This window comes from Ornithorhynchus anatinus, chromosome 3, assembly GCF_004115215.2.
Source record: "Ornithorhynchus anatinus isolate Pmale09 chromosome 3, mOrnAna1.pri.v4, whole genome shotgun sequence".
NCBI classification, from domain to species: domain Eukaryota; kingdom Metazoa; phylum Chordata; class Mammalia; order Monotremata; family Ornithorhynchidae; genus Ornithorhynchus; species Ornithorhynchus anatinus.
Genome location: NC_041730.1, coordinates 24962191 through 24976820, shown reverse-complemented (window position 1 = coordinate 24976820; position 14630 = coordinate 24962191). Strand labels below are relative to the sequence as shown.

The 14630-nt window shown below is 46.4% G+C and overlaps 1 protein-coding gene across 1 annotated transcript in view; it reads left to right on the top strand.

The window, feature by feature from the left end:
• The window catches only part of TTC17 (tetratricopeptide repeat domain 17), a 79162-nt gene that overhangs the window by 12461 nt on the left and 52071 nt on the right, over positions 1-14630 (top strand). The window contains exons 2-5 of the mRNA XM_029059321.1: positions 6938-7027; positions 10822-10991; positions 12939-13050; positions 14034-14165. Of these exons, the coding sequence (XP_028915154.1) occupies positions 6938-7027; positions 10822-10991; positions 12939-13050; positions 14034-14165 (504 nt within the window). The remainder of the gene's footprint in view (positions 1-6937; positions 7028-10821; positions 10992-12938; positions 13051-14033; positions 14166-14630) is intronic.

Sequence of the window (14630 nt, the reverse complement as noted above, 5' to 3'; positions counted from 1 at the left end):
AATAAATGCCACAGTTCTTAAAGGAGGGGCAATTTGGCCAACTCCGTATTTTCTCTTTCACTGCAGCAATATGTTTTCCCTCCTTGGCTCCTCTCACCAACACACTGGATGTGAGGGGTCTCGGTTTTTAAAAAGTTAAGAGCAACCCTCTCACGTGGGAATGCCTAGTAGAGGGGATTTTACAAGTCTTAAGTGCTTAAGAAGCGATCACCTGATAATCCGTATTTGTTTCTTCTTGCCTGTCATTAAATGAAGGTGCAGTCGGCACCCACCACCTACCCACTCAGAAATAGAGAGAGAAAGTTCAGCTCTCCGCCTCTCAGCCAGCACGACTGTGTCCTCCCTGGCTACGGTTTAATCACAGTCGTTCCATCCCAGAGAATTCTGCAGGCCCAGGTTGCCAACTTGAAAAGGGACAGAGATGCAGTGTGTCTTTTGAAAGGGGTTCTGGACCAAAGCAGCGGGCAAGCGGGAAGCAACCAACTCAGACTGTCAGATTGAGCTCTGCCCGACCCTGACTTCTAGATCTGTTCCTGTTGCTCTGCTGCCTGGAGCCATTCAGATAAGATGCTTCTCCCCTCCCCCTTTGACCCCGGCTTCCCCTTATGTCAGCTAGCAGACCTCAGTTGTCTTTGAACTGGAATATTTCCCCCCGGTTCTGGATTCTGGACTGAAGCGATGCTATTGAAACGATACCGCCATCCGTTTGCGTCCGAGGTCACGGCAGTTTGCCTTGGAGTCGGAGGGGCACGTGATCCGAGAGAGAAAGCTTTTGTTTAATCCGCACTATCTGGAATAATTAGGAATCGTGGCAAATGAGAGTTAGCTCCGAGTTATTTTTTTAATGGTAGTTGTTAAGCGTTCACTCTGTGCCAGGAATAATAGTGAGTGCTGGGGCAGATACAAGATAATTAGGTTGGACACAATGTCTGCCCCTTTGGGACTCCGTCTTAATCCCCATTTTACAGATGAGGTCACTGAAGCCCAGAGAAGTTAAGTGACTCATCCAAGGTCACCCAGACAGTAAGTGGCAGAACCGGGATTAGAGTCCAGGTCCTCTGACTCCTAGGCCTGTGCTCTTTCCGGTAGGCGACGCTGCTTCTCGGTTTAATATTTATCGGTTTGGTGTTGATATTTTTGTACAGATTTTATAATGTGAACAAATTTAAGAGAAATTAAACTGTACGGTATTCCCAGGAGAATATAGTATGCGATGGCATGAGTAAAATAAGTCAGTCTCTCTCCAAATATTCCTTTTGTTCTTGCCACTTATCTACCTTAGCATGTGGTGGGATGTTATTTTATCAGCGCCTTCATCGACACAACTGATCTATGCCTGTAACAACAATTTTTTTGGTTTAGCGGGCATTAAAACACCCATTTTCCCTTTTACAATGCAGAATTAGTAATTTTGGTATGTATAGCTCTAGTACTTTTAAAATAACTATATACATTATTCCTCACAACCCTTAAGTGACGCTGACTTAGGTGAGGAAATTGCTGTTAAATAGCTTATCCTTGTCTGTTTATATTTCTGTTGCTGAATTGTACATTCCAAGTGCTTAGTACAGTGTTCTGCACATAGTAAGCGCTCAATAAATACTATTGCATGAATGAATGAATTTGTATGTCCACAACTGCTATTGCTTTCTGATGGATCGTGCAGTGTCCTACCTGAATGTGGTCACCTCGTAAGTTGGAGGAAGAGCCGGAAGCTTATTTTGGGCAGGGAACGTGTCTTCCACAGAGTAAACTCTCAAATACGACTTGTGTATTGACTGATTGAACCCTGATTAAAACCCTTTTACCCCCTTGAGAATGTTCTAGAATGGGATCTACAGGTCAGACATAGCTCACCAAATAATTCAACCCAGCACGTGGTGCACTTTGGGACTAGATCTGAGACAGACACTTCTGCCATGGCAGCTCGCCGTCACGCCTCAACACCAAGACCGGCGATCGGGGATCGCAAACCTAATCTGTAGCCTCTGAGAATCGTAGCAGAGCCTCACTGGGTGCAAGTGACTGCATTTTCACACCTGACGCCCCCTCCCCCCTCCCCCCTGCGCTGTTTGCCAGCCTGCAGGCACTAAACAATATAATGATACCAGGGTCAAAGTAGTTGCCCACGCCTAGCCGGACCGTCTCCGTTTATATATTTATTACGGTGCTTGTTGAGACCTGGGGTAGATGCTGGATACTCAGGCTGAACACAGTCCCTATCCCACATAGAACCCTCAGTTGGAAGGAGGAGGATTTAATCCCCCTTTTACAGATGAGATAACTGAGGCACCAAGAAGTTGTGACTTGCCCAAGGTCACACAGCAGGCAAGAGGTAGAGCTCGGATTGCAACCCAGATTCTCTGACTCCCAGGCCCATTTGTGGATCGTTCTGGAGACCGTCTCAAAGAGTAATCCTATTGGAAAGTTTCCTCAGCAGAAAAACTCCAGCTGTAGAACTGATAGGGTTCTGTATTCACGCCACCAAATCCGCCGTCTCAAAAGTGATCAGTGATCGCCTTGCCAAATCCAGTGGCCTCTACACCATCCTGATCCTCCTCATAATCCTCCTCGACCTCTCAACTGCCTTCGAGCCTCCTCATAATCCTCCTCGGCCTCTCATCTGCCTTGGACATGGTGGACCACCCCTTTCTCTTGGAAACTTTATGCAGCTTCGGCTTCACCGACGCTGTCCTCTCCCGGTTCTCCTCCCGTCGCTCTGGCCGCTCATCTCAGTCTTTCGTGGGCTCCTCCTCTGCCTCCCACCCGCTAACCGTGGGAGTCCTTCGGGGTTCAGTTCTAGGTCCTCTTCTATTCTCCATCTACACCCACTCCCTTGGAGAACTCATTCACTCCCGTAGACAGCACCACCACCATCCCCGCAGACAACATCATCATCCTCCCTGTCTCATAAACCCGTAACCTTGGCCATTACCGTCGGCTCGTATCTGTCATTCAAATCACGTATTCAGTCCGTCGCCAAATCCTGTCAGTTCAGCCTTCACAACATTGCTAAAATCCTCTCTTTCCTCCCCATCCAAACCGTCACCATATTAATCCAAGGACATATCCCATCCCGCTTTGATTACTGCACCAACTTCGTGGCTGACCTCCATGCCTCGTGTCTCTTCCCACTTCAGTCCGTAGTTCACACTCTCGCCAGGATCGTCTATTCAAAACCGCTCAGTCGACGCCTCCCCACTCCTCCAGTGGTTGCCCATCCACCTCCATGTCAAACGGAAACTCTTTACCATTGACTTTATAGCGTTCAATCACCTCGCTCCTGCCTACCTTTTCCTCTCTGATTTCCTCTCACGGCACAGCCCGCTCACTTCGTTCCTCTAATGCCTACCGACTCACTGTAATCCCGATCTCATCTGTCTCTCTGCCGACCCCTCACCCAAGTTCTACCTCTGGCCTGGAGCTCCGTTCCCCTTCGTATCCAACGGGTGATCACTCTCCCCACCTTCAAAACCTTATTAAAATCACATCTCCAAGAGGCCTTCCCCGACTAAGGCTTCCCCGACTAAGCCCTCATTTCCTCTTCCGCCACTCCTTCCTCGATTCCTCTTCTGCCACTCCTTTCTCCGTCACCGTTTCACTTGGATTTGCACCCTTAATTCTCCCTACCCTCAGCCCCACAACACTTAGGTGTGTGTCTCTAATTTATTTTTATTAATGTCCTTCTCCCCCACTAGACTGTAAGCTCCTTGTGGGCAGGGAGAGGCTACCACCTCTGTGATATTACACTCTCCCAAGCGCCTAGACAGTAAGCGTTCAATAAATATGATCGATTGACCGATCTCGCAGTGTCCAAGGTCAGCCATTAATGGGCCTGTCAGCGTAGTCAGTGCCTCTGATTTAAGCGGAGGGGGCTCGTGGTCCCCGAAGCTCCCAGGAAACAAAATGAGCTCAGCAGTATTACAGCTGAGTTGTTGTTGGGCCTGCATTTTGGAAAGAAAGCTCACAGCTGCCAAGCACCGGAATAGCAACTGTAGGATCCTGACATTTCCAAGAATTTCACTCCCCTCTAAAGATCCAGTCCGAGGACAGGTAGAAAATTCAGAAGCACACTGTGTGCTCCCGCTGTTAGACACGTTCTACTTTGGCAGTGGACAGGTAAGAAATGTGTTCAGGAATTATGCCTGTGCCGGCTGCAGCTGGCAGTTGTATCTCCTGTAATTTTCTTTAAATGCCCCCTGCCTGCCCAGCTCTTTGTGAACATAACATTCACTGGTGGCTTCTGTTGCTCCTGTCCTTGCCTAATTTGTACTACATGATAATTAACAACTGAGCAGACATCTTGTTCTCAGTCCCTCTGAGCTGAGGTGTCTGTGTACACTTGTCTTTTCATCTAATTTAGGGTTTGTCTTCAGTGGCACTCTGTCAATATTTTCTCTGCCCCCATATTAATCACTGCCATAAAACACTGAAATTTTCTTGTAGAGTCGGTTAGTTAACTGTGCTTTTAATCCATCTTCAGTTTTTCTGAATAGTTTTACTTTCTAGTCCCTGGCTGGTCATTTTATACCTGGGTACTTCTTTTATTAGATTAGAATGTTTTATGCTATATGGATTTATGAAACAGATGGTGTCTAGGTGGCGGAGCTAATTTAATGGGCAAAATTCCAATTTTATCAGTCATAGTAACTTTTCCTGCCCCGCCCGCATTACAGCATAATGGGGAGAGGTGAGGCAAAAAGACTTCCGTTTCTTTTACTGCAAATCTGGCTTTTCCCAAAAGGGGGGCTGTAAGCAGCAGACCAGGCATTCTGATTTCTACAATTTATAGTTCTTGAGCCAAGTTTTAATGAACTTAGCTGGGGAAGGAAAGGAGGCAGTTGACTCACTGGAAAGTGGAGACATCTTTTGAAAACTGTTTCAGAATACTTTCTTTGAAAAAAAGGGGTGGAGATGGGGTTTCATTTTAAACAGCATAACAGAGGGTCACAGTGGAGTAAATTTTTGAGGCATCTACCAAACTTTGACACACTTCTGATATTAGCGAATTCTTACTCAGTGAATCCAGGCTCCCTCCCACGACCAGTCTACCTCGATTTAGTTGCATTAAAAATCCTACCTTTAGGGAAGAAGTGGGTTACATTAAGAATCTTATTTCGTTGGCATATGTATTTGTTTTCCATGGGAACGATACAGGGAAGTATCGTTCCCTTTTTGATTTAGTTTGTGGCCGAGAAGAATGAGCCTCGAGGTGGAATTTAGGAGGTTCATGTGAGGCTTCGTTTCCAGCGAAGGAATAGTTCTTTTGTTGGAGTTGTTGAATTCTTCCGACTGTTTAATGCTGTTGCTCGTTATCAATCAGTAGTATTTATTGATTGCTTACTCTGGCAGAGCACTGTACTAAATGCTTGGGAGAGTACAGAGTTTGTGGACACAACTCCTGTCCTCAAGAAACTTACAGCCTGATGGAGACTAAAATAATTTACAGGTAAGGTGAATCAACAGAATGAAAGATATGTACATAAATGGAAGAGGAAGGGCAGAAAGGGGCTTTTACCCAGGTGCTTGAGAGTGAGGACAGAAGTGCATAGATGGTGGCCCAGAAAGGCTTGAGTGTCGATGGGGAAATAAATGGAGGGATGAGAGATTCGTCAAGGAAGTTCTCCGGTTGAGATGTGATTTTAAGAAGGGCTCTGCCTACGGGAAGAAGAGTGGACTGCTGGATGTGAAGTGAGAGGGAGTGTCAGGCAGGAGGGAGGGCGAGAGCAGGGCAAGGACAAGGTAGAGTGAGTTAGGTAGACTTGGGAAGAGCAGAGCACGCAAGCTGTGTTGTAGGGGAGAGGAGTGAGATAAGTAGGGAGAGAGCCGACTCTTAAAATCAACGGTCAGGAATTTCTGTTTGATGTGGAGGGAATCGGCAGTTATCGCAACACTTCGAGAAGGGGGAAGATGTGCAGAGTGATGTTTTAGAAGAATGCAGAGGCAGAACACTCGTTTTTGAGCGCCGTGGTCTGTTCCGGCCATCAAACTTAGAGTGAGATTGTTCCCCTGTTGAGCGGCTGGTTTTCAGTAAGTCTAGTATTACGCAGTCTTAGTAGAAATAGCAGCAGCATATGAGTGCCCACTCGGTGAAGCGCTTAAGAAGAACAGGATAATGAAAGGATGGGTTCCCTGCCCACAGGGAGCTTACAGTGTAATGCCAGAGACAAATACAAAAATATTTCAAACCAGAGTGGTCAAAATCAGTAAATTGAGTTGGCGTATACTTGACTGTCCAGGAGAGGATCGGTGATTTTCATATTGGAAGTCAGGTCCCCAAAGGGGATTTTTGGGAAGGTGAGCTGTTCAGTGGAGCTGTCCAGCTCATTACAACAACCTCCTTCTCAGAATTTTAACTCTGTGCCTTCCCGGCCGCCACATCTGGGCTCCTACTCACCTCTCCCACTTATCTCCTCCCTGATAAGTCTACTCTCTAGTTAGTCGTCCTCCCCTTCCCAACAGCCTGGGAATCCTACTGCACTGCCTTACCGGTGGAGGGATGATGGGGAGGGTCTGGGGAGAGTTATCACGGGACAGACACATTTCAGGAGCAAGAGGACAATCTGTCGAGTCTCTTGGAGCTGGTTGCTGCTCCCGGGGTATGTCCATTCAGCGTGAAGTTCTTGGCGTTAAAAGTTTGTCCCCTCAAGCTCCCTGTTGGCCGGGCATGCACCTAACAACTCGGTTATGTTGTACTCTCCAAACGCTTAGCTCAGTGCTCTGCACACAGGAAGCGCTCGATAAATACGACTGATCTCAGTAGAGTTCAGAATGGGTGCCTGTGTGGAGGGCCCGTTAGAAGTTTTACTGTGCCCCCAAAACTGCCCCCCACCTTGATCGAATACTGATTATAAAAGTATTAAGGGTTTAAAATGCTTCGCTTTGCCTAAAAACCAATCCAATCTATTTTTCATGGCGTTTTCGCTTTTGTTTGCAGGTGGATTCACCAATGAACTTGAAGCATCCCCATGACTTGGTCATATTAATGAGACAAGAAACAACAGTTAACTACCTCAAAGAATTGGAGGTGAGCCCAGCCTGTGAAGTTTGGGGCTGGAACTTGTTGCATTTGAAAGTGTCCTTGATGTAGAAGTGAGCGTTACATCGTACCCAGCTCTAGGCTCTAATCTGCTGGCCTCTGCGGGGCCGGATGGTCTTTTAAACAGGTGGAAGAAATAAAAAATCCCAGCCCAGATGAAAGCCTCGTATGAGGCAGTGAAAGAGAATAGGAGTCAGGATCAGGAGTCAGGAGATGTGGGGTCTGTGCCTGGTTTTCTGATTCATTCATATCCTTAAGCAGATCATTTGCCTTTTCCGTGCCTCATTTGCTCACTCAGTAAAATGAAAATCATCTTTTTCACAACCTATAGAGCTCAGAGAGAGGATATGAGATACTTAGTTGGATAATGCAAAAATCTTCTTGGAAAGAATGTCATTAAAGTTATTTTTAAATATATATATATATATATATATATATATATATATATATATATATATATATATAATTACCTGAATTTTTTTACTAATTCCCAGGCACAAGATAGAATCTAAAGAACTGTGTAGAACATTGTGCTTCAGGGAGAAGCAACATGGCCTAGTAGAAAGAGCCTGGGCCTGAGAGTCAGAGTCTTCTCCTGGCTCTGCGGTTTGTCTACTCTGTGACCTTGGGCAAGTCACTTAACTTCTCTGTGTCTGTCACCTCATCTGTAAAATAAGGATTAAGACTGTGAGCCCTTACTGGGACAGGAGCTCTGTGTCCAACCTGATTATCTTGTAACTACCCCAGAACTTAGTACAATGTCTGGCGCATAGTGAGCGCTTAAATACCAATTTAAAAAATTAGGTTGTAAGCTCTTCAGGGATTGAGACCGTGTCTTTTTTTTTTTTTAATTGAACAGTTTTTCAGCGCTTATGTACTTTATGCCAAGCATCGTAGTAAGCGTTGAGATAGATACCAATTAGTCAAGTCAGACCCAATCCTTCCGGTACCACAGTCTATGTCCCGCGTGGCTCTCACAGTCTTAATTCCCATTTTTGCAGACGAGGTGACTAAGGCCCAGAGAAGTGAAGCGACTTGTCCAAGGTCACCCAGCAGACAAGTGGTGGAGTTAGGATTAGAACCCAGGTCCTCTGACTCCCAGGCCTGTGCTCTGTCCACCAGGCCATGCCGCTTCCTATTTTATGCTTATATTGTTCTCTCTCAAATGCCTAGTACCGTCGGCCCGAAGCCCTCGAACGAAAGAACTGAACTATAATTTGGGCAAAAAAACATCATTCCCCAGACTGTGCCAGTGAGCTCACGTCGTGTACACCTGAAACTTCTGGGTTCTTGGAAAATCGTGGGCTTCATATTTTAAATAGCATTGCCCTTTTCACCTTAGCTCAAGGCTATTTTTCTCCATACCAAATAGTATATTAATTGGCATAAAGGGGCACTTCTGGTTGCTTGCTCTCATCCTATTTTCTCCCATAAGCGGACGCTAGGGAGGAAATTTCTCAGCATTTCAGTCCATCATTCCCTCCACTGAATGGGGGGAGTCTTTGAAGATACACCTTCGTAGAGTAGGGAGCCGCATGGCTCAGTGGAAAGAGCCCGGGCTTGGGAGTCAGAGGTCATGGGTTCGAATTCCGGCTCTGCCACTTGGCAGCTGTATGACTGTGGGCAACTCATTTAACTTCTCTGTGCCTCAGTTACCTCATCTGTAAAATGGGGATTAAGACTGTGAGCCTCACGTGGGGCAACCTGATTACCCTGTAGCTGTACCCCAGCGCTTAGAACAGTGCTGTGCACATAGTAAGCGCTTAACAAATACCAACGTTATTACTATTATTAGAGTAGAAAGGAGGAGAAGAATGGGTTCACTTCCAGTGTGTAGACATTACGAGCAGGAAACATATCTAGTAACTGTTAGTACTCTTCCAAGCACTTATAGTGCTCTTCACAGGATAAGTGCTCTCAATAAATACAATTAATTGACCACACCACATCCTTGTATGCCTGCAGGTGTCATTTGGGAGTATATGAGGGACTGCAGATGTGCATTTTCAGCCGTTCCCTACTGCCGTCAGTCAGCTCGACTGGCACTCCCCGCTCACCTCTGATTTCTAAGCATAGCATGAAAGAAGTATGGAGGGAAGGCGTACATTAGGCAGCTGGATAGCCTGAGGAAGCCTTACTCTTCCTTAAAACAGAGGATAAAGGGGAGCTGAAGAAAATTTTAGAATGCCAGACTGGAAGAGACCAGGGGTTTCTTCAACCAAGTATTCCTGCGTCTGGCAGTGTCAGTGAACAGCGATACAGTTAAAAAAAAAAATTGGTATTTATTAAGCGCTTACTATTTGCCAAGCACTGTTCTAAGCGCTGAGGTAGATACAGGGTGATCAGGTTGTCCCACGTGAGGCTCACAGTTAATCCCCATTTTACAGATGAGGTAACTGAGGCACAGAGAAGTGAAGTGACTTGCCCACAGCCACACAGCTGACAAGTGGCAGAGCTGGGATTCGAGCCCATGACCTCTGACTCCCAAGCCCGGGCTCCTTCCACTGAGCCACGCTGCTTCTCTTATAGATAGAGTTGTCCGTGACTCTGAGACAGTGCTGCCGTCGGCGAGATTGCAGCTATGAGGGGGTCACCCCAAGAAGCTCTTGCACACCGTGCCTGTGAACGTACATTCGTGCCCTCTCTGGGGTCCCTTGCCATTGGGAGTGAGCATTATGGACACAGCAGTGGTTAAGAGGGAAGAGGTGTGTCCCGTCGTCGGCAGGTCCTGCATGTGAGTTGCCGTTTGTGGTAATGGTAATTGTTTGCCCTGAACCTTCCACGCACACTCATCCATTGCAAGACCGCCGGTGGAGAGAGCAGGTACGGGCTGTGGTTACGAAGCAGAATGTCTCGGAGTTCACCAGCAGCACCACACCAGTGTGCCCACGCTCATTTTTGTAAGTCATCTTCGAGTGCGACTTAAGGTTACAGGAGAAAGCTTGGAAGAGTAGTCTGACGGATGGCTCCTTGGCATCTTTTTGTTCGGGTGTGAACCGTCTAACAGCAGTAACTCTTCCCTCTAACATCCCCAACTCTGCTTTTTAATAACATACAATGGACCGCTCACCTGTGTACTGAAGTTGAGCCCACTGTTGGCTAGGGATTGTCTCCATTTATTGCCAAATTGTACTCTCCAAGCGCTTAGTACGGTGCTCTGCGCCCAGTAGGCGCTCAATAAATACGATTGAATGAATGGAGTTGGTATTTTGTCTGCACGGCTTCCTTCGTTAATGCCATATGCCTACCACCGATTTGCGAGGAAGGTTTCTTTTTCGTTTGGCGAGCTTCCCTGGTTGTCCCCTCTTTCTGGTGATGAGGTGTTCAGTGAGCAAGAATTCTGTGTTCGTCTTATCCACTCACGTGATTTTGCAGACTTGATTCAGATCCCTGTAGGGCCCTCTCCTATCGGCTGTAAGCAGGGATCGTGTCTACCAACTCTGTTATATTCCCAAGAACACGGTACAGTGGTCTGCACACACTAAGCGTTCAATAGATACTATTGGTTGATTGATAAGCCCCCTCTTGGCCTTTCTATAGGCACAGAGTAATCTAAAGAAATTAGCAACATAAAAGTAAGGATGGGAGAGCAGGGCTGAGGATGACACTTTTCTCCCAGAGGAAGGCGGTCTATCCGAGTGAAGTCGGTAAGAGAGGAGTTATGTCAGATGAGCTGGTTAAAAATATTTCAAGGCAGTGTTTTGGCCAGCTTGTCTAGGTTGGTGGTAAATGAACTAAATGCATTTAAAAATGCCTCCGATTTTAATTTGTGTTTTTAACAGAAGCAGCTGGTTGCTCAAAAAATTCACATAGAGGAGAATGAGGACAGAGATACAGGACTGGAACAAAGACATAATAAAGAAGATCCAGACTGCATCAAAGCCAAAGTGCCCCTGGGGGACCTCGATCTGTACGATGGCACATATATCACCTTGGAGAGCAAAAATATCAGGTAATGAGGTCCCAGGTTGGAGACCCTGTTCCTTCCAAGAGCGATCTGGGAATGGGAAAAGATTTAAAGACTGGACTTCCATATGTTGGAAGGAGGGTTTCTAGGAAGATGTACACCCAGTTCTCTTGTAATGCGGGGGCCGCTTTCTTGCAAACTTTGCTTTAAATAAAGAAAACTACGGTGGTGGTGCTTAATGTGCCCATTGTAGTTCGTTTACCTATGTTTCTCCTGCCATCCCGTTGCTGTCTATCCTCGCAGGCTTACATCGTTCGACAAGCGTTCCCTAATTCTGCCAGCACATTCCAGCGAAAGCACACATTTTGGCAGAGCTGAGCGTCCTCTTCCGACACCATTGCTTTGGTGGCGACTCCGATTCTCACGTGAGCTTTTCTCACGGGGACACCGGGGGGCCAGGCAGAGTCTCTCGGAGGGCAGAGCCCAGGTGCTGCAGTAAAGCTTTGCAGAATGTGATGCTGAAGCTTATTACTTCAAAGATTTTCTTGGTAATCTATAGATGTTTCCCAGTCACGTCAGTTAAACCTTAATCAGTATTAAGAAGTCTTCATTCATTCCATCGTATTTATTAAGAGCTTACTGTGTGCAGAGCACTGTGCTAAGCGCTGGGGAAGTACAGTTTAGCAAGAGACAATCCCTGCCTACAATGGGTTCATAGTCTAGAAGGGGTGAGACAGACATCAAAACAAGTAAAGAGGCCTCAGTAGCATCAATATAAGTAAAGTTTTGTCAGGTTTGCTTACCCCATTATGGTGAAATTTTCCTTGCTTTTCATCTTGGGGAAAAAGCTTTAGTCTCACGGCTGAAAATAGGAGAATACTTGCCGGAGCTACGTCATCAGGGATGAGGGTTTCTGACCAGACCGGGCTCAAATGGGGCTTTGGGTGAAGTAGACAGGTGCAACAGTATTCCTTAAAATTAGCTGGCTAATGTGGGCAGAGAAGACCGCAGCGCCTACCGAGGCAGCTGCTTGCTGAGTTAAGATGCCGTGGCTCAGCGTCGGCAATATCGACAGCGTGTCTCGCCTTACGCCGTCCAGTCGTTTCCAGCCCTTAGCGACACCACGGACGCATCTCTCCCAGAACGCCTCGCTCTCCCTCCGCAATCGTTCTGCTAGTGGATCCGTAGAGTTTTCTCGGTCAAAGTACGGAAGTGGTTTACCGTTGCCTCCTTCCGGGAAGTAGACATGAGTTTCCGCCCTCGACTCTCTCCCGTGCCGCTGCTGCCCAGCACGGGTGAGTTTTGACTTGGAGCAGATGGCCTTCCGCTCGCTAGCCACTGCCCAACCTAGGGATGGAATGGACAGGCCTCTGCTCGACCCTCCCTCTCGTAGCCGAGACTGGTAGAGTACAGGAACGCTTCCAGGGTGCGACCCTGAGAGGGCAATCGGCAGCTTACCTTGGCCTTAAATAGATCCCGCACACAAGAAAAACCAACTTTGGCAGGATTTTTGAAATGCACCGCCAACCTACTCCCTAATTGTACTTTGTGCCCCAGCATTAAGCTGACGGGCAAAGATGAGACTATGTGAGCAGCAGGATACAAACCGCTCTCACTATGATTCTTTCATGCAAGTTCTTGGTCCCGAAGACTCGGGACTGAGGCTTAGCTGCCGGTTCGGCAAGAGCTTCCAACACCGTCGTCATTCCCCCCGCCTCCCCTTATTCCCATTTTGCTGCTTAATCAGCTTAATGATTCACTTGTAGGTCTGTTCTAAGTTTTTCCTCGGTTGGAGCTACCTTGCAGAGTGAGACTGGAGCCCACCCAGCCACGTGCGGTTAGGAGAACCACCAGATGCAACTCGCCGACCCCTGTCCTAAAAGATTTCATTCAGGAAAAAGCCAATCTGTCACTTCTCCTGTAGAGTCGATTTCACTGCTATCTTCTTGACCAGAGTGTTTTCTGATTGATATGTTGCTTTTTTTATCACAGGCCGGAAGACTACATAGACACACAGTCTCCCGTTCCTCCAGACCTAGAGAAACCAGACTGTACAAAAATTTTAGAGCTTCCATATAGTATACACGCTTTTCAGCACTTAAGGGTAAGCGGCAACTTCTAAATCTATCTGCCTATTTCCTCTTCCCCCTGGTCCGGAAGTGACGCTCAGTTTTTGACAAACAAAAGTTGATTTAGTCCTTGGGCTGAGGCCCACCCTTTCTATCCCCTCCCTCTCTCTCTGTCTCTCTCTCTCTTAAAACCTCTTGGTAATTTTCCGAGATAAATTTTTTAAGAGCCGTACATTAGGGAACACTCACATTGGAGAATGCCCCCATGTCTCATGCTGCAAGTAATGATAATAATAATAAATTAGTATTTGTTAAGCGCTTACTATGTGCAGAGCACTGTTCTGAGCGCTGGGGTAGATACAGGGTAATCAGGTTGTCCCACGTGAGGCTCACAGTCTTAATCCCCATTTTATAGATGAGGTGACTGAGGCACAGAGCAGTTAAGTGAGTTGCCCACAGTCACACAGCTGACAAGTGGCAGAGCCGGGATTCGAACCCATGACCTGGCTCCCAAATCTGTGCTCTTTCCACTGAGCTATGCTGCTTCTCTAGTAATAGTATTAATAATAGTAATGATGGTATTTGTTAAGTGCTTACTATGCGCCAAGCACTGTTGTAAGCACTGGGGCAAATACAAGGAAATCCGGTTGTTCCACATGGGGTGCTCATCCCCATTTTACAGATGAGGGAACTGAGGCACAGTGAAGTGACTTGGCCAAGTCAGCAGACAAGTGGCAGAGCCAGGATCAGAACCCACGTCCTCTGACCCCTAACCCCGTGCTTTTGCTTCTCTCTGTGGTCTTTTCTCTGGATATCACATCGCAGTGTATTCAGACAGTCACCCATTGGCAGAAGAACGTTCCTTATTCCTAGTGAAAACACATATCATGGCAGACCTGAGTGTAGCATGTTACCGAAAGGGAATTTTCAGAAGCTTGCCCGTGCTAATATGTGTCTGTCTTTCTGAATCTAATGGTAATGGACTTTGAATGCTTTCTTTTCTTCTTCCCTATAATAGGGTGTACAAGAGAGAGTTAATCTTTCTGCCCCTCTATTATCTAAAGAAGATCCAATCTTCACCTACCTATCCAGACGTTTGGGAAGAAGCATAGATGATATAGGCCACCGTATTCATGAAGGTCTATTAAAGGTAGGTCATCTATCTTTGACCTTTCGTGTTCACAAGATGTCTCTGTTCAAGAAGCTTTGAACATCTAATTTCTGTTAAAGAAATTTCTTTTCCGCTCCTTCGGTCAAGTGATTATTAGTGATTTTCGTGTTCACTTAACGTCTGAAAATCCTTGGTTCCAAACATTTTTCATTTATAGCAGCAGACAGACCACCCTAGTAGGTAGCAGTCAGAAGAGTGACTCGTTTGGCAAAAATAATTACGACAGTAAAACAAGAGGGCATAACTACAAGGTAATAACAGGATTAACAGGCACGCCTACCCAAAGACTAGATTTTACATGTTTTTAATGAGGAAGAAGTCAGATAAGTCATCTGTCTTCCCATTAATTCACATTGGAAGTATATTATCAGCCAGTGTGTTTTCTGAATATGAAGAACTAATCATGAATACATGTACAGTAAAATCCTCCTAGGACAATTTTCA